Source organism: Typopeltis vanoorti, chromosome 13 (assembly GCF_054136105.1).
Source record: "Typopeltis vanoorti isolate ZY-2024b chromosome 13, IOZ_Tvanoo_1.0, whole genome shotgun sequence".
In the NCBI taxonomy this organism is placed as follows: domain Eukaryota; kingdom Metazoa; phylum Arthropoda; class Arachnida; order Uropygi; family Thelyphonidae; genus Typopeltis; species Typopeltis vanoorti.
Genome location: NC_143561.1, coordinates 77262423 through 77287625, shown reverse-complemented (window position 1 = coordinate 77287625; position 25203 = coordinate 77262423). Strand labels below are relative to the sequence as shown.

At 34.7% G+C, this 25203-nt stretch overlaps 1 protein-coding gene across 1 annotated transcript in view; it reads right to left on the bottom strand.

The window, feature by feature from the left end:
• Positions 1-25203, bottom strand: part of LOC150100298 (glycine receptor subunit alpha-2-like) — a 155221-nt gene that overhangs the window by 91425 nt on the left and 38593 nt on the right. Inside the window, exon 2 of the mRNA XM_090402585.1 lies at positions 8205-8293. Within this exon, the coding sequence (XP_090258711.1) occupies positions 8205-8293 (89 nt within the window). The remainder of the gene's footprint in view (positions 1-8204; positions 8294-25203) is intronic.

The following is a 25203-nucleotide window of genomic DNA, read 5'->3' as shown; positions in this document are numbered from 1 at the left end:
ATAAATTCTAGGTCCGCCTGATATGATACCAAATGATGCTAATAAAGAGTAATACTATTACGAAAGGTTGCTTTTTTACGATTATCTCCGATCATTGTCATACTTGTTAATGCTGAAAGTTAGATATTGAGAACTATTTTTATGTTTGCTATTTAATATACACAGTGAAGTTAAAAGTAATGACTGAATTCAAATAAGCATTTAGTGCATATAAATAGACAGATATTTCAAACAACAGAAGTAGATGAAATGAAAAAAAAAAGAACATGGGAATTTGATTTAGGTAAGTTTGAAGCTGAAATGTATATGAATGCTCCTGACTAGCAGCTGCTGGTGTTCTTACAGTTTTGGAAGAAAGTAAAAGAACGATGTGATCAGACTTTGAAAATTTGCATTTTAAATAATATAATTGCTGAAATATACATATCTAAATCAATACCAAAATATTTACTTGCATCTTTGAACATTTGAAATTGCATTATTGTTTCGTGTCAAAGAAATTGGGAGAGCTTATCAGAAGGCTAAAGGATATAAGAAATATTAACGTATGTTAGCGTACACCACTGCTTTATACAGTCTTTCTGATGCTAATGTTGCCTTTAAAAATTTCCAAATAAACTGATTTCTGTTTTTTTAACTTTAATCGTAAATTACTGATTGTAATATATTATTATGAAATCATATGCATTCAGCATTTATTAAAATATATTTTAAGACATAAAATATGTTACTTTGCGATGTGTCTGATCTGAGGAATTAATTGTCTTCGGATTTTGCGAAGAATAAGTAGAATGTGACATCATAATATCCAATAAGTTTATGTTTTTATCGAAAATACTTTTGGCCTAACCTATTATTGATCATTCTGTAAAAAAAAGTAGACAAAAGCAACTAATTCCTTTTAAGTGAAATCTGAAACATCACATCAGTAAAGAAGACATTAGAAAAATGAACATAAATACAAAAATCAATAAACTAATTTATCGAATAAGCATAAAGAAGTAAAACAGTCTTAATTTGTAGTTGTTGTAGAGAAAAATTGACCAAAGTGTCCAAGTCAGGCTTTTATCTTTTTTTTTTTTTTTTTTAAAGTGCATATGGAAGTGTACAAGGTTCGAACTTGAGATAATCATGCTAGTGATGATCACTTCCAGAAATTAGTTACTCAAATGACCGTACAATCTTCCTTTTGGTTTCAGCATCGATTTAAGGAGACTGTGTCCACCTTTGATTAATTAGCGAAACGTGCATAATCATACGAAGTTTAAACGATTGATAACCTCATGGGTTTTTCAAAAGGTGAAATTAACTAATTTCTGCATAATCCAAATATAATTATTTCTTCAAATGCTTCACATTAATATTGAAAAACAGTCAAACAATTATACCTAAGAAACTAATTAAAACTTTCCTATTCTAGTGATCATTAACTTTTCTTTTTAACTTTTTTTTGTGTACATAATTAATGCAAAATATTTTCAATGAAACTTTTTTTTGCAATCTCAAAGCAGGACTTGCTAGAAATAAACAAAAGCAAAACAAGCTTACTTTGCTAGCACTTCATATGTAATTATTTATTTACTTTCAAAATAAACAATATTACGAGAATTATGTAATTAAACAAATCAATACTTGATGTTCTTTTAAAGCATAGTTAAAAATATATAATAAATTACGTAATCAATAAATACAGGAAATAACTGATTGCACTGGCCCTTCTCGATGATACAATGTATTAATACAATTTTATTGTTTTCAATAAAGTAATACACCTTCTTGATTGATGCACTGTAACTCAGATTTTAATTGTTTCATGCTAGCCAAGTACACGCACATATAATTAGTATAATACTGAATTATTCGATTATTATTATTATTATTATTATTATTATTATTATTATTATTATTATTATTATTATTATTTATAATATAAAAGAGGGCGCCTCAGCAGCAAGCAGTCGCAAGCACGCTATTTCGATGCTCCCATATTTTAAGTTGCAAAGTAGATCTTTTCTTGTGAATTAAAATTCAAAGTACATCAGTGAACTCCGTTCTTCAAGACGAACATATAGATGTAAAAACTGTATCTGTTAAGTAATAAGTAAAATATAAGTATTCAAAGTTCGAAGTATACGTTGGTCAACTACGCGAGAAGAGAACAAAGGAGGACGCCATATTAGAAAACACAGCAAGATCGTCAAACAAGAAGTATGAAGTGCTATAAATGCCAAGAAGACCTAACGGGCGAAGTAAACCACGTAACATGTAGGAACTGCCAAAGAAACATGCATTTTTTATGTTCAGGATTGTCCGAGACTACCTGGCAGCGAAAATCAAACAAGAATCGCGACGAGTGGAAGTGTCCCCATTGCAGAGATAACAAAGGAACGTCGCCTTCGACCGCAGGCGGAAAACAGCTAACGCAGAAAACAACCGCAGGCAGTAAACAGCTATCAACAACAGAGGGAATTAAAAACAAAGAAAACAACAACGGAAACCCAGGTGAGCCATCTTTAAATGCATTACTTGAAAATAGATTACAAAACCTAAAAGACTGTTTAATCGATTTTGTTGGAGAACTATTTAAAAAACATACCGCACAAATTACAGAAAAATTTAACCAATACGAGGCATTTATTAAATTTAATAATAACTCGATAGAAGATATGTTACAGACCGTTAGAGAAATTAAAAACTGCATCAAAGAGCTAACTGAAAGACAGCATAATTTAATTAAAGAGACAACGGACCTACGGAAAGAACTAAACTCTCTAAAGCAACAGTACGAGATCTCAAACCAACAGCAGCACAAAAATGACCTCCTCATAAATGGTCTCCCAGAAATAGCTACGGAACCTCTAAGAGACACTAATACAACTAAGCCAAAAAATCGGCTCCCCCATTGAACCAAGAGACATCCAGTCAGTGCATCGGTTACCACAAAAAAGGAAAAGAGAAAATAATACCCGTCCTTCTCCCGTCGTAGTGCGACTCACCAACAGCCTAACAAAAACTACACTTATAAAAGCTAGCAAGATTAAAAATCCAGTAGTAAAGGATCTGAAAGGAGACCACGACAACACTCCAATATACTTGTCTGAATACCTTACTCCACACTATCAGAAAATATTCTACCAAGCAAGGAAAGTAAAAACAGAAAACAATTACCAGTTTATATGGATAAGAGACAGCAAAATATTCCTTAGAAAGACACAAGACTCAAAACCAATCGAAATAAAATCCGTAGATGACCTCAACAGGCTGTCACATTGAAAGGAATATTGACAACTCGTAAAGAAGGACCAGCACCCCAACCAACATGAATGCACACCATCAAGCAGACGTAATCACCCCGGAACATGATAATTGCCATATTCTGAAATCAATATCAGAATGGAAACAACTGACAATCCCCAAAAAAGGACTATCTATTCTCCACATCAACATCAGAAGCATTCAAAAATACTGGCTGACCCTGCAAGCTTATCTGAAGGAAGATATAGACGAAATAGACATTTTAATACTGACTGAAGTATCTACGACAAACGAAGAGGCATCCTCCTACCAAATGCCACACTTCCAACAACACAAACACTGCAGACAAACAAAACGAGGCGGTGGTATAATAATATTTACCAAACATAACCTAGAAGTAACAGAAATAAACTATAAATTAGAATACGCAGAAAACATATGCATCGAAATTAAAAACATCACACAAGAAAACTCCCTGATATTAAACGCAATATACAGACCACCCAACTTAAGCACCACAAAATTCCTAGAAGAACTAAACAGATGGCTTTCAGCCACGAAAGTAGGCACCTCAAAATACTTGATAATAATAGGAGACATTAATATAAACATTAGGAACATAAATAACAACACAGAATAATACCTAGACCTATTATCGGCATATAACATAACCCCATCCATACAGTCGTATACACGAGAAGAGATAGTCGGAAACACAACAACCTCAACCTGCACTGATCATATAAATATAAGGGCCCCTCCAAAGAGCCACACAGCAGCCGTCATAACATGCAAACTAGCAGACCATTATTTCACTGCATTGCAGTTACACACTGAACCAGAACCCATAAAAATCACTGAGACTACAAAACAGTATCATAGCATTGTAAACGAAGCAATAGTGAACGATGAAATCAGAAAAACAGACTGGATGCAGATAGCATCTTTAGACTCTGCTGAAGCTGTATATAATAATCTTAAACTTGCATTTAACAAAATATACAACAAAGCATTAACAAAAATAAAAATATGCCCCCAAACGAAACAAAATCCATGGATAACAGACAACATACTAACAGACATACAAAGAAAAGATGCCCTATGGAAACAACTTAAGAAGTCACCGAACAATATCTCTTTAAAAGCTGAATACAAAAGAAAACGGAATCTCCTAACAACCCAGATTCGAACGGCAAAAAGAAACTATTACAGCAACAAATTAACAACAGCACAGAACGACATAAAGGAAACCTGGCACCTGATTAATGAAATGCTGGACAATATACACAGAACCACTGCCACAGAAACAATAAAACACAGCTTTGCCTGCGACCCCAAATCCCTCAAACAGTTGGCAAACAACTTTAATCAGCACTTCGTGAACTCTGTCCAAAAGCTACAAGAAACAATCTTTCCTCACACATACGAACATTCTCCACTAGGTCCACGAGCAACCCAGTCGATGTGGTTCCCCACAGTAACAAAAGAAGAACTATCACTGGCAATTCAACAAATTAATCCTAACAAAGGACCGGAGATAGACGGAATCAGACCAAAAGACATCAAGAAACACTCAACCGACCTACTTCCAGTTATACAAAAACTGTTAAATAAAATCTTCGAAACGGGACACATACCTGAAACACTGAAGACTGCATTAATCACACCCATACACAAACAGGGAAAAAGAAACATAATAAGTAATTACAGACCTATTGCCACGCTGCCTGTAATCAACCAAATCATGGAGCGCATTGTACATCAGAAACTCTCCACATACGTTGAAAAATTTCAAATCATACCCAAAACACAATATGGCTTTCAAAAATATAAAGGAACAGCAACACTCCTGGAAGATTTCACAGATCTAATAAACGCTGCATTGGATAAAAACAGAATAACATTAGTGGTATTCATTGACCTAACAAAAGCATTTGACACACTAACACATAAAACCTTGTTAACGAAACTTATCCATATCGGAATTGGAGGTCGTCTACTCCAGTGGTTTAAAGCATACACGAAAAACAGAAAGCACATCACACGTATAGGATCAGCACACAGCAAAGAGGTACATGTAACCTGTGGAGTACCGCAAGGAGCTGTCCTATCTCCCATTCTATTTAACATATACACACACGACATAAGCCAACTCCCCCTAAAAAGTAAAATCTTCCAGTATGCAGACGACACTGCCATAGTATCCATTCACAACACTGCAAAAATCGCTTACAAAAATATGCAACACGACATCAATCAAATCACTAATGGTTAACTGAAAACGGCATATATATAAACCCTGGAAAAACAAAGCTAATGATATTCAAAAAACCCCAAACCCTGCCCATAGAAACTAAATATCTCACTATCAAACATTCATCCTCCTATACACAAAGTGCAGAACCTAAAATCACAACCATCACACAGGTGAAAACAACACGCTATCTTGGACTTCACTTCGATGCTGATCAAAGTTGGAATAGCCATACAAACTACCTACATACCAAGCTTAGGATAATAGCAAGCAAACTATACAGAATAAAAGACATTGCCCCAACCCACATAAAAATACTAATCTATAAAGCATTATGTGAAAACATTTTAAGATATGCAATCACATCATACGCATTCTGTGCAGACTACAGACTTAATAGGCTACAATGGTTGCAAGATAAAATGATAAAACTGATATTCTGGGAACAACCCACTCTTATGCAGGAAGCATGGACAAAACACAAAATATTTAAGGTGAAACAATTACGCCACTACAGTCATGTTAAAACACTACTACAGCCCAACATATAGAGTAACCAGAACAACATATCAAATAACAAGACCACAGTCAACAAACTACATAACATATAAGTACAACAATTAACACGGCAAAGCCACCCGAAACTTCTACGTACCTGACATGATAAACAAACTGCCGTTCGACAACAGAAACCTAGGAACATACAGAGAGCTGAAACAGGCACTATATAAATATTATAGCGAGAATGAAAATTAGAGCAATTCATGTTTCTCTCTCCCCCACCAAAAAAAAAAAAAGTTAAACTGTAATAGCAGTTGAAGTCCTTCAAGCACGTACCAACAAACAGTAAAATCAACACCTGGCTTGTGACCACTATAGGAACACAACCATGAAACCACCACCCTCTGTCATCTATTATCTTCCTCAGATAAGCTCTGCTAAGCTTCGAGGAAGAAAATTACTAACTTGCAAGTATCTGTTATACACACTTGTAATGCGTCATAAATATTATATACATATAATTACTACAGCAACTATGTATGCAATTCATCTGAGACAAAAAAAAAAATTCTGTATAATCCTTATTATAAATACTGTAAATATTATTATTGTTATGTAACTTATACTGAGACATAATAAAATGTAAAAAAAAAAAAAAAAAAAAAAACTAAAAAAAAAAATTATTATTATTATTACGTGACACCTTTAAGGAGTCCAAGGACTCATCGAGAGAAGACACTTTACAACTCTATGTCTCCACCATTTAATCCACGAACTACACAGAACCGCTACTACCATCATCGTATACAGCCCACTATTACCAATATTTTTTGTCTGTAAATTATGTGTCCTCAAGGGTGGCTATACGCAGGATTAAAAACCGGAGTTTCCGAGAGAGAAAAAAAACCTACTAGTGTCCGACCGCAGATGCGAGCATCTCGGCTGGCAAAATGCCAAGAAGAGTCAATTCATGTTGAAGGGGAGAGAAGAATAACGGCTGTACGAATTCGTCACCAACCAGCGAAATCACGTTATGTATACATAAACTTTTCAACTGTTGTACAAGCAAAATAGTTACCACTTTAAAAACTACAATGATCATAAAAGACAAGTTAATTTTCCGACGCGTAATAATAAACAACTCATCCCACAATATGGATTGATTACCCTAATATTGGAAGATTCTCCTTCTTTTGACATGCGCAGAAATGTCGAAGGGTCTCGCATCTATCGAACAGTACCTCTGAATGAGATTGGCTAACTCACCTTCATATATATAATTAGATATAACAGTGGGAATCAATGGTCACGCTTGCAAATTTTTCTAGGTACATAGTGAAAAATGTCGATGTAAATATAACAGGCTAAATAGCCTTATTCGTGAATAAACTAAATGAGATAATACATGAAATTAAATGAAACATTCCAATAATTCCTTGGAAAAGTATAAGTGAGCTCAGTTGCATAAGTCCTTACTTAGAATAGCTGCTTATTATTTGTGAATATGCGTTGAATTTTGAGTTCATTTTATAGATATGAACTGAGGTTGCCATAAAATGTTTTAAGTCACTCTTTATACGAAAGCGCTAGCAAGTCAAAATTGCTTCGAAAAACTATGCACATGAGTGCGACATACAGCCATTATATCAAACTCAATAAATAAATAAATACTGAAATTATGTGTTTTTTAGTTCCTATTAAATAGTTTTTTTGTGGGGCGGGGGTTGGCAACCCAAAAACTACGACTGCCTCTATGAATAACAGATGCATATTATTGGTATATATGCGTTGAATTTTGAGTTCACTCAAAGATGACATTTGCTCTACGTAGAGTTTTGCGTTTTCGTCACGCAACCTGCACATTCCCATTTGCTTTTTTTACTTTGAGTTGAGCACGATTTCTATAGTAACAGACTGTGTACGGCATACAGAAGCTAGCGAGAGGCCCATAATATTTCTTGCATTTCTCTGGTTGTAGAAAAAGAACACAGTGCGGAAACCATTGGCTTTCTAGAACTACACACGCAAAAACAGACAAGAAAAAAAAACACAAAAAAAACAAATCACAGATAATCTTTTTCCTTCTTTCCCCCTTTAGCTGTTGTACTTTATTCGCTTCATATTTGCTTTCATCTTTTTTTTTTTTTTTTTTTCAAAGAGAGAGAGAGAGAGAGAGAGAGAGTATTAAACTTACTTTTAAGAAATGTAGGGTTAACTCTTCTGTCATAGTTTCTCAAAAGTCTGTCTAAGATTTTCAGGTTTCGGTCTGCAGTCCACAGTACGCTATTACAAAAAGAAAAGAATGCATTTGTGATTTTTAAATAAAAAAGATTTATATCTATATTAAAAAGTTTATATAAATGAAAATGATTTATATTTCCTTTGATTCAATATAGTATTAATGCATCAAGTTTAGAATGCAAAATATTCTGTAGAAGAATCAAATATTTTTGATAATGCGAACAAATATTTTTGAATCAAGTATATTTATCATATAATGTATATTTTCGGTATTTTTCTTTTCAAAATGCACTAGATCCCTGACTCAGACTTTGTCTAGGCATCAAAGTGAACATAATCTGATTATTTCCCAAATATTTACATCACACCACACATTTCTGCTAAAAGCAAGAGCAGATGGCTATAGAGTCAACCTTTTTGTCCAATTTTCTAAAAATAATGGTTATAGTTATAATTTTGAACTATTTATTTAAGTTTAGGCTCATAACAACGACTAAATTTACGTCATACGCAACTTCTGTGCACTTTGTGGTCCCATAGGATTTTAATTTGGAAAGTTTTATTTCTCGTCCATTTATTTCATAATTGCTTTTATTTAAATTATGTGACTCTAAATCTGAAAATTTCGACAGTTTCCATCTTTCTTATGCATTCAAATATTTCAGTTTTCTCATTTTTTCAATAAATGCGCGCATTCGCACCCCAAATTAAACAATCGAGTCAAAACAATAAAACACACGCGCGCGCGCACGATGCAGCTATAATCTGTTTCTATCATTATTAGATTCACTAATAAAGAATGCTTAAACTGCGTTCCAGATGAAAATTAATCAACAAATCTTAGTTCGTATCGATAAAAAGTTATTAACTAAAGTTGATTTTAGTTTAAACTTTAGTTAATAAACTAAAGTTTTAAGGGAGATCGTTTGAACTTGGAAAACGTCGGTTGAGTGTTATATCTGGTATTGGCTACGGCATTGACTATAAACGAAGACCCTGCAATTGAAATATTTTAAATAGCATTTTAAAGGAATTATAACGCATATTCTATTAGAAGATGCCGAGCCTCCTAATTCATTGGGTATTTAAATTTTATACCGGACAATTATTTTAAGTGGTATCGAATGTAAGAGGAAACTCAAGTTTTTCGTTCTTATTTTAGAATCGATGACCAAAACGATCGAAGCCGACCTGCAGCGACATCCTATATTTAATAAACCATACACGTTTTAGTATAACCAATCTTTCTTATAAAATGGAGTTTCTAAGCCAAAAGTGTGGACCGGATATCTATATGTGTGCAATATACCAGTAACGCAGTTTCATTTTTCAAATGAATTTTTCAGGGCCCATGAAAATTACTGATTATCATCTTAGTAGGCTTTTTGTACTTCTCTGTAGCTCAGTCGGTATACACGAAGTCCTTAAGTGAGAAAGACTTGGGTTCGATTCCCGTCCATGACGTGAGGAAGTTTTATCTGGTTTCTTTCGACTAAAGATGAGTTAACCAGTCTCGTACGGAGGTAGAGGTTTTTCCTTCCGGTAATCGGGTTTTTCATGCTTCAAAACATCACGCTTTTATTCAAATTCCATTCTGTATTCATCCCTGCAAAAATACGCGCATCGATGAACGAAAAAAATCTTTCGTATGAAGCTAAAATCTCCTGCAAACTCATTTGAGATTATCATAAGATTCACTTTGGTATACAGCTTATATTGACATATATAAAGATTTTTAAAACCCTCACTGCATCGAATGGTCTCTCTATATCATTATGATCGTACTTTAGTTTGTTATTTTAACACTAAATGTTTAAATAAAAATTACGCTAAATAGTGACTTCAGTGCATCGGATTTCCTTGGTCAAGTGTAACATCGCTGCTTTGTATTTAACAATAGCTTTGGGGGGAAATCAGCACTCAGAGAGAGATTGCAACTGAATGGAAATTTTATCCAAGGTTTTAGCTTTTAGTTGGATTTTAGCTTTTACGATGCCGCAGGCTACATCATTTTTGATTCTGAGGTTTCGCAGCCTTCTGACAACAAGTTCACAGGCAGTCGGCTACTTCACCAGAGATAAAACTGCCTTCATCAATAGACATCAATAATGAGAACAGATCGATCGATGTATGCTCCGTAAAAGGAATTGTTCAAAAGCGAGCTTATGTCTTCTGGAATTTCAGTACAGAAAAATTTATTTTTTAAGTGTTTTGCTAGCTTCATTAAAGTAAATTATTAAAATAACAGAGTCATACTGTATATAGTAGTGTAAATGTTAATGTTCCATATTTTAATTGCGATAAAGCTAAAGTTAACAAATCTCTTTTTTGCAGTTGCTTTCGAAAGTTGAACAGGTATCTCGAAATGCAGCCGAGAGAGAGAGAGAAAGAGAAACAGCTCAACTGGTTAGAATTACGAAATAGGCAACTAAGCCTATGAGATAAGTATGATCCTTGTTAATAAAGTATATTCTTGGGCTGGTTTAATGGCTTTTCGAAATTTCATTCTGCCTCTCGGTAAGAGGATTTTTCTTTGTATGACATGATTTTGTTTCTGGTGGAAGGGTACTCAGAAAATGACTTTTCCACTTCTTATTAAAGAGTGTCGATAAAGTCAATTTCCGAGTACCTTCTATCAGGAATCAAATCATGTCATATATTCTTTCTTCCTATATTTCCCTGCAGACATTACAGAGAAATGAAGACACCAACTCTTCAATATTCGTTTTAGCCGAATCTTCAATAGTTCTTCTAAAAAAGAAGATTACTGACTTCAAAAACGAACAGCCGTAGTTGAAAATGGCATCCATTATGACCTTTACATAAACGTACAAGAATATGAACACCCTGATTTCATCGTGTTCTTAATACTTGAAATTTGTTTCACAGTAGGGTTTGCACTGCACAAGCTGAGTTTGAAATATGAGGATGAGTTTAATGCAAAAAAAAAAAATCTTTAATAATCTGCACAAAGAGAAATCCAGTGTACCACTAAGATCAAACAGATTTCAAGCACGCCAACGAAGTATTAGAGGCGTCAGTATTCCTAGTTGAAACTATGGTTTAGGTGATCAAATATAGTTTTGAAAGTATTTAAATTTTCCTTTATCAACTTAAGAAAATTTTCTATTGAATTAATTTTGCAGAAATAAAAAAAAAGACCGTCTTAAGTTCTTTAAATTTCTTAATTAAAATTAAGAACGGCACAAACAAACCACGCATGCATTTATCTTTTGTGAATATTACTCTGAAAATATTCAATGATCAAGCTCTCAGTTTTTAAATTTTAAAGCAAAACAAATGCTTATCTTTATGACAGGTAGCAATTCATCAGGATAAAAGAGTAAGTAGTTAATAAAATTTTTCTTCTGCATGTTAATCGTAATTAATTAATTTCGGATTTATCATTGTGATATAAGCGAAAATTTTTAACGTAGATGATAGATTATCCAATAATGTATGGGATGATATTCGAGTTAGTTTAACAGTAATGGTAAAAATGCTAAAAATTAATAGTATAAGCATGAGTTGGGATTTTCATGAGATACTTCAAGAGGGAAGGGAAGGGAGAAAAGCAAACAAAGTAATTTAATAAACAGTTGTTAGCAAACCTTTAGCTAAGGAGAATCTATATGAAGGTTCAAGGAGACGAAATAGCATTATTTGAGACAAGAGGAGGAGAAATCCATCCATATCTGTATCAGACGAAGTAAAAGACTAAAAAGATTTCTCCTGGTCTAACGGGGATTTGAATCCTGGTCTTTTAAAACGAGGGCACTTGTCGTTCTTCCAAATTTGCGATCCAAAAGGGAACGTCTTTATTATACTTGTAAATAAGAATTTTGTAACTAAGATTTTATGGCGGGTTCCAACTTTGGGTACGATATGAAGTGTTTGTTTTTCGTGTAAATCCAGATATATTAGTTAGACACAATTAACAATTTGTTACACAACTTAAAAGCTATAGACTGGCCTTTTCCTTCAATACAGTGAGTCAAATTAGTTTTACAAAATGAGCAGAAATAATGAGGTACTTCCTCTTTATCTTGTATTCTTATTTCATACTCACACTAATTAATTTATGCAGCCGCAAGTGATTGTCTCGCTGCTTAAAACTTTTAAAGGAACCACACACATACACACGCACATCAACATGGACATAACAAATTAAGGAAACAAGAGAGAGATTCAAAGAAGTCTAAATGTAAATGAAAGCTATGACAGACTAAGTTTATATTCCGGTGTCACTAGATGAAAGGCAGGTGCAAAAATGTTTCCCACATGTTCAAACATCAGACCTCCATTTTCAAGCTGGTACTTGAGACTTCCAAAAGGGAAAAAAAGGCATTTAAGTAACAATAATTTTAAATTTTAATATTATTATTGAGTAAAATTAGATTAATTATTCCTAAACCTTATGAAAAGTGTACATATCAATAAAAATCTTTGCTTTTTTTTTAATTTAAATTTTTTTATATTTTTTTGGAATGCAGATTTGAATTCAGCACTTGAGTTCGCAAGTGTATAGATTTCAATTGATCAGAATGAGTAATATCAATAGCATTCCCGAGAATAAATGTCATCACAATCTGCCCCCCCCCACACACACACAATTAAGAATTCTGAGATTAAAAAAAATCTATATTTTAGCATTTAATTTCTTTGTAGTTGTCTCGTTTATTTGTGCGACAAATTTAAATAGGTATTTAATTCTGATTGGTGAAGAGTTGGGAAACCTTACTTACGGGAAGAACTTAAGAGTGGCATCATGGGAGGAGATGCTCCACGGAAATGATTAATTAATAGTACATAAGAAATGGTAAAAGGATGTTTGAAGGAACGAGTGGCTGATTGCATACCTAGAGTTAAGAGAATTAATGAACTGAGATTAAATGGATGAGTTGCAGCATTTAAGAATAGTTAAAACAAGAGAAACGCATGAGGAGGAGATTCAATGAGAAAGGTGATCAGCAAACACACGAGCAATATAAAGCATAGACTAGAAGGGTGACTGGTATGGTAAGGAATGCAAAATCGGAGTATGAGAGGAGATAAGTTAAGCGAGTCAAGGATAAGCGACGAAATAGTTGAATTATTGAGTGATCACTTTGCAAGGACGTGTCATCCAGGCGGAGATATTTCAGTTATGAGTGCTTTGTCGGTAAATGAGTTCAAAGCAAAATAGATGTAATGGACTTCCCGCGATGAGTCACGGACTCCATGGGGTACGTCTATGTATGTAAACAACACATATATCGATTTTCAAGAGCATAAAATATGTTGATTGTTTCATTTATCCTTAATTATATATACATATTAGCATAATGTTTCGAAAGATGAACCTTTGAATACAAGGAGGTATTTATTTTTATAATAAACAATAGCATGTGCAAAAGGAATAATTCCAGTCTTTGTGGCTCAGAAATCATTCGGTATTGATCTAATGCTGTTTTGTTCCATTAGTTATCGTTGTAAAAATGCCAGCCTGTTGGCTGAGTGGATAATATGCCTCTCTCCTATCGGAGCACATGGAGCTACAAGCTTATGTAGCTCCATGAGTTTATAAGACTTGCCTAAAAAATTAATATTAATGAAGTTCAAAGTTTTAGAGTGCATATACACAGTGAAAGTCATTCAACAACTCAGCAGCTGAAATTATTGAAAAAGTTGATTCTCTCAAGCCTGAGCGTAAAAGAAACAGTATTATTGCATTTAACGTATCAGAGAGCATTCTTTGTTGTTGACTCTATGAAAGATACATGGAAGAAAGTTTTTGTACCTTCTGAAGATGAGTTCCGAAAGTTTCTGTTTGCATTATCCGTTGAATGAATAGGTTTTAATATCAACGCCAAAGAAGATGAATGTCATTTGTGCTCAGCGATGTACAAGTAAATCACTGACATCCAGTTCACGGCATCCTTTTTTAATTTTCTCACTTTTTTAATTGTAATTTATATTTCTTGTTGTGAACCTGGAGCAACCATTATCTGTGTTTTCTATAGAAACAAAGAGGACGTAGAGTATCACTGTAGATATCCACCACAAGTATATAACGAGGGAGATTCATGTATTTACACCACGTATCAGCTAAAATGAATGCCTTAACATATTACAAAGAGTGAAAGTATGAGTTTACGTGGTGGGCATATTAGATGGTAGAAAAATAAGGAATGGAAGCGTCTTTTAAAACAAGTTAAATGAAATATGAAGCGTTAAATGTAACTAATAATATCAGTAAAGCAACTTTGAAAATAAAGGAAAAAAGCACACACACGCACACCTCCGTAGATTGTATCGTTTTCAACTGCTTACAACTAAATTTAGAATGCGCTCGCAAACATAAAATCCCTGATACTCTATCCACTTAACTGACGATTTCTCTCCCACAGACTCCCTCAACTCTCACTGATGTTCTGTTTCTGCCTTAAACAGAAATAACTGCTGGTATCATCAATTCACTGTCCAACTTCAAAAGTACCGAACCAATTCTCGTATGAACGGTCCTTCCTATACGGTTTTCACTGCAGACCACAACATTCAGTTGTTTTAAAAAACATATCCACAGGTTTCTTCATTTTTCTTTCTAGCCATATAAAAGTGATCTAAGTACTGAGAAATCAGGGGGTTGTCTACAACAGAATACCAATAAAAATAATGCGAGTCAAACAAATAATTCTAATTTCAGCCAACTTCTGCTTTTTAATCTGGTTTACTCCCCCCCCCCCAAACATTCCTCAACACAGCAATTTTGAAACTTTTTATTGACCGCCCTCTTTTATGTAAAAAAAATTCTTGTGCCCTACCACACTTTTCATAAAGTATGTTAACCTATAGTTTTCTTAGCATATATTTTATTCTAGTAAAACTAAGCTGTAGAGCCTCCGTAGCTCAGTCAGTATAGATGATGCCCTTCGACTGGAGAGACTTTGGTTTGAATCTCGTCGAGGATGCGAAGAACTTTTATCAGACCCTTTCAAGGGTAGGCGAGATAGCCAATGGTTGGGATTTTGCTCCCGGAAACTCGGGTTTTGCCTGTCAGACAGTAAAACACTCAATTTTCACAAAAAAGAATACTAATAGGCATAGGACTAACTACCCCATCCTCAAATTGTAGCTACGAAGTTCAAAATGTCACCAAAACAAGCCTTAAATTACAAACCACTAGGAAAAAGAACACCAGGACGTCCTCTAAAGAGATTCAACGATGACTTCTGAGGCTGGAACAAGCTACTTTAGGCCTAAATCCTTGATAAGCATGATGATAAATATATATAAATATATAGCATTACTTGATATGTATATATTTCACGTGCGTCTACTCTTTAGTCAGTTTGGCTACCATGTGAGACAGAAAAGCCCATCTTCCCCGTCGCGTGATACCGGGTAATTCACCTTCAGTTGAAAAGTCCCTAAATTCTTCTTAGAGAGTCCGAACCCAGGTTTTTCTCAACTAAAAGGCATCGTAGTTACCAACTGGTGTCGTTACAGAAAGCGCAAAATATTAAGAATTTTCTTAACAGAACAAAATGATATCGTATCGGATTTAGATACTAGAAAGAAATGTTCACAGGGCTGTCAAGATCAAAATTATATTTCCTTAAAGAAGAATTATTTTACAAACTTCACGGAGGAGAAAGAGGAAACTTCATTATCCCACAAAAAATATTTCAACACTAAAGAAGAAACTTTTTTCCCTACTTCATCCTGGCATTTTTTATGCCTTCGTGAAGGACAATTAATCAATATGTGCTACTAACGATAAACAAAAATAAAAGGAGAGAGAGAGAGAGAGAGAGAGAGAGAGAAGAAGAAGAAGATATTCACTCTATTAAAACAAAATGTCAATTCTTTTTCAACATCTTTCTTGGTCAATAACGAAGAAGTTAGACTTTCGTCGAAGATTCGCGCGTTATTATACACGATGCCCTTTCAATCGATCGTAAATAGCTACGGGCGTTTTCTCCGGTGATGATAACAAAGGTGTAATGGACAGTGAATTCATCTGCGGAGCACCCAGGGTGACAGCACTGTCATTATAAGGTAGAGAGATAAAAATGTGGTGACCAATAGAAAAAAATGATGCTCAAGAAAATTGTTTATTAGGACGAAGGATATTCATCGAATATTTGTAATTTATGATTCAAAATTAAAGTATTTATAAAAACCAATGTTAAGCATGACACTTACAGCGCCATTAACTTTCTAACAATAAAATTTTGAGGAAGACATTAAAACCAAAGAGGTGTGTGTGTGTGGGGGGGGATTATAACAATGACATTCATTCATTCATTGTTTGCCGATTTGGCTGAAAGTCAAATTGCATTTCAAATAAAATTTTATTTATTTATGTATTCATTTATTTATTTTTTTATATAATTAATGGATCATGGTTATTTTTTCCTCTTTTAATTTAAATATAGTATTTATTCATTAAAATTAAGTTTTAGGTGCATTTAGAACTAATTATATTTTTTTTATCAATACACGTACAAATTCATTCTTTACGAAGATATTTTTCAGAAAATTTGAATATATATATTTTTTCTAACTTGCACAGAACGATGCAAAATCATGTTACAAATTACTCGAAATAAACTGTCGACAGTTAAATGACTTTACGTTCAATTGATGAGGGAAAGAATGACGTCATGTACTGTATATTTTTATCATTCTGTCGTATGACTTCAGTGCTTGCTTTATAATAAAGGAGTCAATTCTTTTGAAGAGTGAAACGCTTTGTATTTTATAGCCTCGACGCCTATTCTACTAACTGAATAATGCAACAAATTTCAGTGGTACTTGTACACTGAATTACGACAGATTCTTACGCTATGTCTGACACAAGCGGCCAACCTATGTCCAAGAATTGAAAATGAGATTTTCCGAAAGAGATGTTTTGCATTGTTGAAAATAATTAATATCTAACTGAATTTCTATTTCTGAATTTCGTGCATTTTGTAATTTGCATTCATTCAGCAAAAATAATAATACTCCAAAGCACTATAAACTGCTTTTAGCATTCTCAAAGGGTCATTTCTAAGAAGGCCCAATATCGTCTAACTCATTGCAGTGTCAAACTTTTCACAAGACCATCCATCTGCTTGCTGTGTGTTCGCCACTGCTTCAGCTTTAACTGAAGGACTACCTGTGGGACCATCAATAAATGATATCACACTCTTGAGGAGGGAAACGGTGACACTCAATAAAAAGAGAGAAAAAAATCGCGGGGAAAGCGGTAATGTCTAAGCATTAAGTATTTTCCTTAGAAAATCTTGAATTTCTTGAGTTAAGGTTAAAAACAATTCTTGAATGATTTTTGAACAATAAATCGCAAAAATCATTAAAAATCTTAAAAAAAATAACACCACTAAATAAATACATAATTACAGCTAATTTAATAATCACAACAAAAAAAAAAAACTTTCTCTGAAAAGTTTAAACGCAAAGCTTCATATACAACTTACTTAAACATACCGGTCACTGAATTAGAAACTTTTCTTTTACGTATAGGCATGCAACTGTCAATACGAATCCTCTTCAATTCCATGCGCATAGTTCAGTCAGATATGGGCCGGAAAAAGCCTTCATTAAATGCTTCGGTCAATTTGCTGCACACAGAAAGTTCTGGCTGTCCGTACAAGCCTTCTCAGACGACAGCGATCTCGTTCCTGACAGACTGTCTTAGGATCACAGTTACGTTTCTTAGACAAGCAATGCGGGTTATTTTTCCGCTATTAAACGCCTGGGATATTTCACATTTTGAGAAACCAGTCAGCTCTGCTGTTTTCAAAATCGTGCCTCCAGTCAGATGGACTCCCACAATAAGCCGTTTATCGAACTCCGAACGATCCTCCCCCCACCCCCCCATTGTGATTAACACTATTAACGATGACCAGTAACATTCCTAAATAGTTGTCTGGAACATGTGGTGATATACGCTACGTAAGTGACGTTTACGTATATCTGCATAAAGGATTCTAATTCAGTGGTATTTTATTTTATTTTATTTTTTCATTTTAATTTGTGACATAACATGGAAAGGGATAGAGATCTTGAAGGACACCAGATGAAAGGGGGAAATACGAAAAAGTCTCCGGAAAAATGTGTTACATTATTTAAGAATGACTACTTTATGCCAAATAATGTACTATAGTTCGCCCACCGATTAGTGATCCTTCGACACTTCTGCGCATCTTAGAAAAAGGAGAATCCATTCCGATAATAGGGTAAGGAGTCCGTATTGTGGGATGAGTTGTTTATTATTACCAGTCGGAAAATTAACTTCTCTTTTATGATTATTGTAGTTAATTATGTTGCTTGTATAACAATTGGAAAATTTTACCTATAAAGCAAGTGATTTCGCGCGTTGGCGACCAATTCGTATGTCCTTCATTTCTTTCTCCCCTTCAGCATGAATCGACTATTCTTGGAAAGACGCGAAGCAGGGACCTACAAACGGTGGGCGAACTATACGATAGTTGACGTGTTTTTTCCACCTTTGATACGAACTAGTTGAGTACAGGCAGTCCCCGGGTTACGAACGAGAAACGTTCCTGAGAATGTCTCTCGTTCGGATTTGTATGTAACTTGGATCCCTGATGAACAGCGCATATGGAGTAATAATAATAATAATAATAATAATAACAATAATAATAAACCTTTGTTAATCGCTGAATGTTAGGATCTTGCTTCTCATGCTTAGCAAATCCTACTTCAATGAGACCAAAGGCTTCAGCTAATTCTTTTGTCGTAAACTTTTTTGGCTCTGGATCTTCTGATTCTTTGTGTTCTTGTGTTCCTATCAGCTGCTTTTCTATCTCCATAAGGTCTTCATTGGTTAATTCTTGTAAATGGGACTCTAGCAAGTCATTGACGTCATTTTCATTGATGTCCAATTGCAGTGCATTGCCGCTATCCACCACAGCTTTTCTGGCTTCGGCGATGAAGCCACGAAAATCATCACAGAATTGAGGGCCCAGTTTGTTCCACTACCCTTTAGTTGTTGACTGCTTCACTTCCTCCTAAGAATCAGCAATGTTTTTGATTGCATCGTGGATGTTATAAGTCTTTCAGAACTCTCTCAAGGTCATCACATTATCTTCCGTAGCCCTGACTGCTTGCGAGAATATACGCTGTAAGTAATAAGCCTTAAATGCAGAAATGACTCCCTGGTTCATTGACTGTAGTAATGATGTAGTGTTGAGTGGTAAAAATACGATCTTTACATTAGGGTGAAGGTCATCTAAAGATGATGGATGTCCAGGAGCATTGTCCAGCACAAGCAGAATTTTAAAAGGAATTTTCTTTTACGAACAAAAATTTCCACAACAGGAATAAAACAGTTGAAGATTCAATCTTCAAACATGGCACCAGGCCATTAAATTTAACTTACAAATAACTGGAAGAGCTGCTTTAATAATGCGACGAATTGCGAGTTTGTTTACATGCGCAAAAGAAAGTAGTTCCCAAATTATTAATTTAATTATGCAATTATTATTTATCCTTATGGAGCCTTGGGAGCCCGTTCGTAAGTGCGGAACGCCGTAAGTCGGATCGTCCGTAACCCGGGGAACGCCTACATTTTATTATTTCGCAAAATCCTAAAGGGCGACTGTATTTCATTTCTTTTATCAACTAGGGGAAATATTGAAGAGGAAAATATTGAAGGGAAACTTAAGTTTAGACATATTAACAGTATTTCTTACGCAGATAATAAATATTATCTGCGTAAGAAATACGAAGCCTCTTCAGGCTTCATCATAGTAATTAAATAAGCATTTGAGCAAGGTAGGATGAATTTCGCCTTTCGAAACCAAATGAAAATTCAAGTCTCCGCTCTGAAGATTTCTGATAAAATATTTAATAACGTGGGCATAAAAGTATAGTTTGCTTGGTTGGCAGAGTGGATGGCGTCTCCGCTCTGCAACCAACCGGCTTCGATTTCGAATCATACCATGATCATGAAGAAAAGAAATAATAGCGGCTGACAAATTTTCATTCTACAGTATGAGACTACCACAACATTGTTTCCTGGAAACTAGAAGCGACTTTAAGAAGTTCCATGTTTGGTTTCTAAGAGAGTAGGGTTCTTACACAATTTGCGATACTAAAATATGTTATAAGTTTCCCACCTTTCGTAATTAGGATTGGCATAAGAATTTGGGAGTGTTATATACCAAGGGAAAGTTCTAGTATACTCATGATCTTGGAAAGTTTGAATTCCGTGTAAGACTCGAGAAATAATTATATGGTGATTACCAATCTAAAAAACGGGGCTGCTAGGATTTTTCTTGCAGATGAGTTTTTTACAGACCACGTGCATTGACATACATAATTTGTCTCATAACCTCAGCTGTTTCGGCGTAATCCTAGACAATAACAACAGACTACCTTTTCACTGCAGCCACCGTAGCTCAGTCAGTATAGATGAAGCATTTTGGTTGGAAAGATGTGGGTTCGATTCCCGTCAGTGAAATGAGGAACCTTTATCGGGTCTTTTTCGAGAAAGGTTTTTCGAAAGTTGAGTTAGCCGTCTCATATGGTGGTATGGGTTTTTTCCACCCGGAAACTCGAGTTTTTCTCGTCCCCCAGAACAGGCAATCCGGTCCCGTGAACACAAATGGTTTACAGTAATGAATACGTCCCAGCCATATGCCTGTCCCGAGCCCGGATAAAACTGCAGGGTTGGGGAAAGCAATGGTGAACTACCCTGTAAATATTTCACCAGGAACACCTTGTGGCCATTGCCTACAAAGTCTACCTACGGTCGGGAACCACTGAAAGGGAAAAACCACCACCACTACATTTTCACAAGTTGCTTATACTGCACTACATAAAAGAGTCAGTGGACAATCGTGTTTTGCTTTTATTATTATTATTGCGTGATGACACCTCCAAGGAGTCCAAGGACTCATCCAGGGAGGGCACTCTACGACTTTCTGTTTCCACCACTTAATCCACCAAATACCCAGAATGCTACCACCACCACCACCACCATCATCATCATCATCACAAAACGCCATCTACTGCCCACCACCACCACCACTAATAGTATTTTTTGTCTGTAAATTGCGAGTTCTCAAGGCCAATTTGTCTGTATGCGGGATGAAAAACCCAAGTTTCTGGGAGAAACTTGATTTTTTTTTCATTGATGACTTTAAAGACTCAGCGACTAATAGCCACTTCAAATATCTTTCTCATATTTTTCAAAAGATGAGAAAATAACTGATAACAATACCTTACGATCACCTTACTGTATCATTAATTTCTGATCAAATTATTTGGCAATTTATATTTTCTTTAGACTAGTAATATGGCGTGAATATTTTGCAACTATTCCGCTAGTAATCCTCGGATAAATTTCCATATGTCATTCGTCATGAATATAGAAGAATCAATGCCCAGAGAAATTTTAGCAAGGCGTTGTTTGCAAACTTTCTCTTTTTTTTTAAACCGGTTTGCATCATAATTCTTATATCGATTTTCCGAATTTAGTAAAATAAATAGATATATCACAGCGTTATTGAAAATTTTTATTTTTGTATGCATGCAGAACTTGTTTTTCTCCCATAATTACTTCGCATTCCTTCGCTTATTCACGCATTTAATTAAACAGCTCTACAGTTCTTATTAACATAGTTGAATAATAATTTAAACTAGGAGATAATCGAAATTCGATATAACTTCTTTAAAAGCAGGATTCCCAACAGAAAAGCAAATTACAGAAGAGTTATTGATGATTTCAACCTCACTGTTTATTTATGAACAACCAAACTAGTCCCTGGATTAATACAAAATATTTAAGGCGTTGCTGAGCTTAAAAATGTCTCAAGTGTATCTCTACATATAGAGGTAATACATAAAGAGCTACGTTAATGAATCATAGTCTCAAAGCACATGGAAGTAATCATATATTTAATGTTTATCTCCTCAAAAATGGAACACAGAATCTAATGCTCGCTAGATTCAATAGAATAGGTGATCGTAATCACTTTCATTTCAGTATCTTTAAAACATCTTAAATGGAGGACATCCTCGTCACTTCCATGATTTTGCACTCTCGCTATATACTTTTATCCTCACTCATGTAGAGTGAGGAACTTTGTTAAGTAATTACTGCCGAAATCAAGCATTAAAAGTTACGTCTTTTATTACCTAATTGAACCACTGCAGTGGTATTAATTAGTATATGAAAGCTGATTGGAGATTTTCAATTTTTGAATGTCAGGATATCAGAAGTAGAATGCGCCCAATGATTTAAGGGAAGCAGCATGGCGTTTTCGTGCTAATCTCGTGAATGCAAACGAAAACCATCAGAACACTAACGAATCAGATCCGATACTGCAGAATAGCTTTGAAGAAGTCGAGGGATCATATTTTTATCCTCGTTGAAGAACTGTAGTTCCTGTAGTTGATTTTATAGTTGAGAAATACCTCACTCGCTATTTCAATCATAACGCAATGCGCATTAAATTCTAATTTAAGCTGTTCCCCACAGCATATGATCTCTTTTCAAATCCATCCGTTACATACTTTTATATCAACATCATTGCTCAGCAGTTTGTCAAACTTACGTCTGTAATTTTTTTTTTTTTTTTTTTTTTTTTTTTTTTTGTTCCCAATATGCTGCCAGTGCAGTTTTACAGGAAACGTGCGAACGCATTCATCCACATCTCTTTTATCACGAAATCTGGCTTTTATTCTTGTCAAGGTCTACTTCTACAAGATAAACAACTGCAATTTTTCTTTTTTGAATCAAGCCTTGTGTCGAAAAACCACTCTCTCCATCATCAAGTCAACCTAAAATATCTCAGTACTTTAAACAACATTCATTCAATGGAAACAAATAAATAATGCACGAGTATATTCTGAAGAACGTTTTACAGAAAGCAGACTGTGCAATGTATTCAAGCCATATACACAGTTTATTTAAATAGAGAAATATGTGAACCATTTGTTTTGTTCAGTGACATCCTAATGCAGAAGAGCCTAGTTCGCTATTTATAATGCACTTCAACAAACTTACGTCTGTAATTTTAAGACAGACAGCAATCGGATATCAGTAAAAGATATATATATACACACAAAGTTTTCAAAATTTTCAGACAGACAGCAATCGGATATCGGTAAAAGAGATATACACAAAGTTTTGCGCATAAACAAAATAATTAGATATTATCTAATTATTTTGTTCAATATAGACGTTCAATTTTGTTCAATATTTTAATATAGACGTCTCTGCTATCCGGTTGACTTGAATGGCTCTTACACATTTTAGTGCTAACCTTTCATGAGTGTAAGTGGGAGACTGAGGCAGTTGCACGAGCTATCTTATTCGAATATCCCACAATTTCGATACAGCATTTGAGTTAAGAGTGTGAACGCACTGTAGAAAAGTGTGGACATTCACTATTTGCTTGAATTAGCAGAACTGCATGCTGGACCCAATCTTTCGAGTGCCTGTCTCAACTCTGGTCCTAGCGAAAATTTGAAGGGTTTGATAACTGAAATGAATCTCCAAGAAAACACGCAGCGATTTATCCTGCTTATACAATTTTATATACACTGTTCTCTTTGAGATGAGCACTTAGAATCTCATCTGAAATTTGTAGAAGATGACCACTGATTTGCGAACGACATCGATAGTCATGTCATTTACGGATTTTTTTTATTCGAAGTATCTTTATAAATTTGTCATTTTCAACAGTGTTTCCCAAAGTAATAGTCACGTCTCACTTTTTGGACACTACCTCATCGGCTGTACCACGGTCCTAAGGGAAAATGATATGGAAAATAAGCTACAGAAAAACTGTTAATGGAAGGGGCTAATATAGTTTATTAAAAAAAGCACCATTTTCAAGAAAAAATGAATTTGAATACAAAAAAAAATATTTAATTTTAGGAACAGAACTGATTCTGACCAGACAGGCAAGGATTTTAGCGAGTGATCAATTGTAATTGGGTTCAATAAAAGTTAATAAAAAAAGAAATAGAAAGCACTTAAGATAAATATTATCACAGTGCACTCCTAATATTAAGGTAATATACCGTACCGCACTATTAATATCAAGCAAGTAATACCAGACGCGTATCGGGGTGTGTTTGTGGCGATTAACGTATGCCACTACGGGATGACAAACGCTATAGGTTACGTGAATCTCCAGGACAGCGCGCCACCGTCGCAAGAGGCAGTACATAAACATAAATGTGCTAACATCTTTGGATATAATTGTCCTTTGGTTTGCTTTCTACTTAATTACCCGTTGAATAATACTTTATAATATTTATAATTTAATATTTAGGAATTTCGGACATCTTCATTGAGCCCCTAATAGCGGATAAACAGATTCCTATCACCCCCCCCCCCCCAAACACACACGCAAACCACTCTTGATGGGTATCTCTTACTGCAGAAGATATGGGAATGATGTCCTCCTGTGTATACGTAATAAGAATACCATAGAAAAACTATTCTTTGAATATCTTTAAACACAGAGTACAATTCCATATCGAATACAAATAAGATAAATTGATAAACTTCTTAAATTTGACTCTAATTAGATCAGGTCATGTTTATAAGTACTAAACCATACCACAAACATCTAATATTGGAAATTACTTGCATTTCTCCTTACTGTATCAAAACATATCATATTAACACAATTTATCAACGCTTACAAATACTCATCCTCAGTCGGTGCTTTCAACCAAGAAATCACATGTCTGAAAGATATCTTCCGAGAAATTGATTTATTTTAGTGGGACAGAAAATTACTAATACGAATACAACTAACATTAACCGAAATTAAGATCATACGCCACGCGCAGGGCATTTACGCACAGCACATTATACACATCTGTCTCTGGCACTTGGCTGAAATCGTATTTTCACTCTTAAATCGTCTGGAAGCATGATGATAAAAAAGAAATTTTATAAACTGTAACAGTGTACA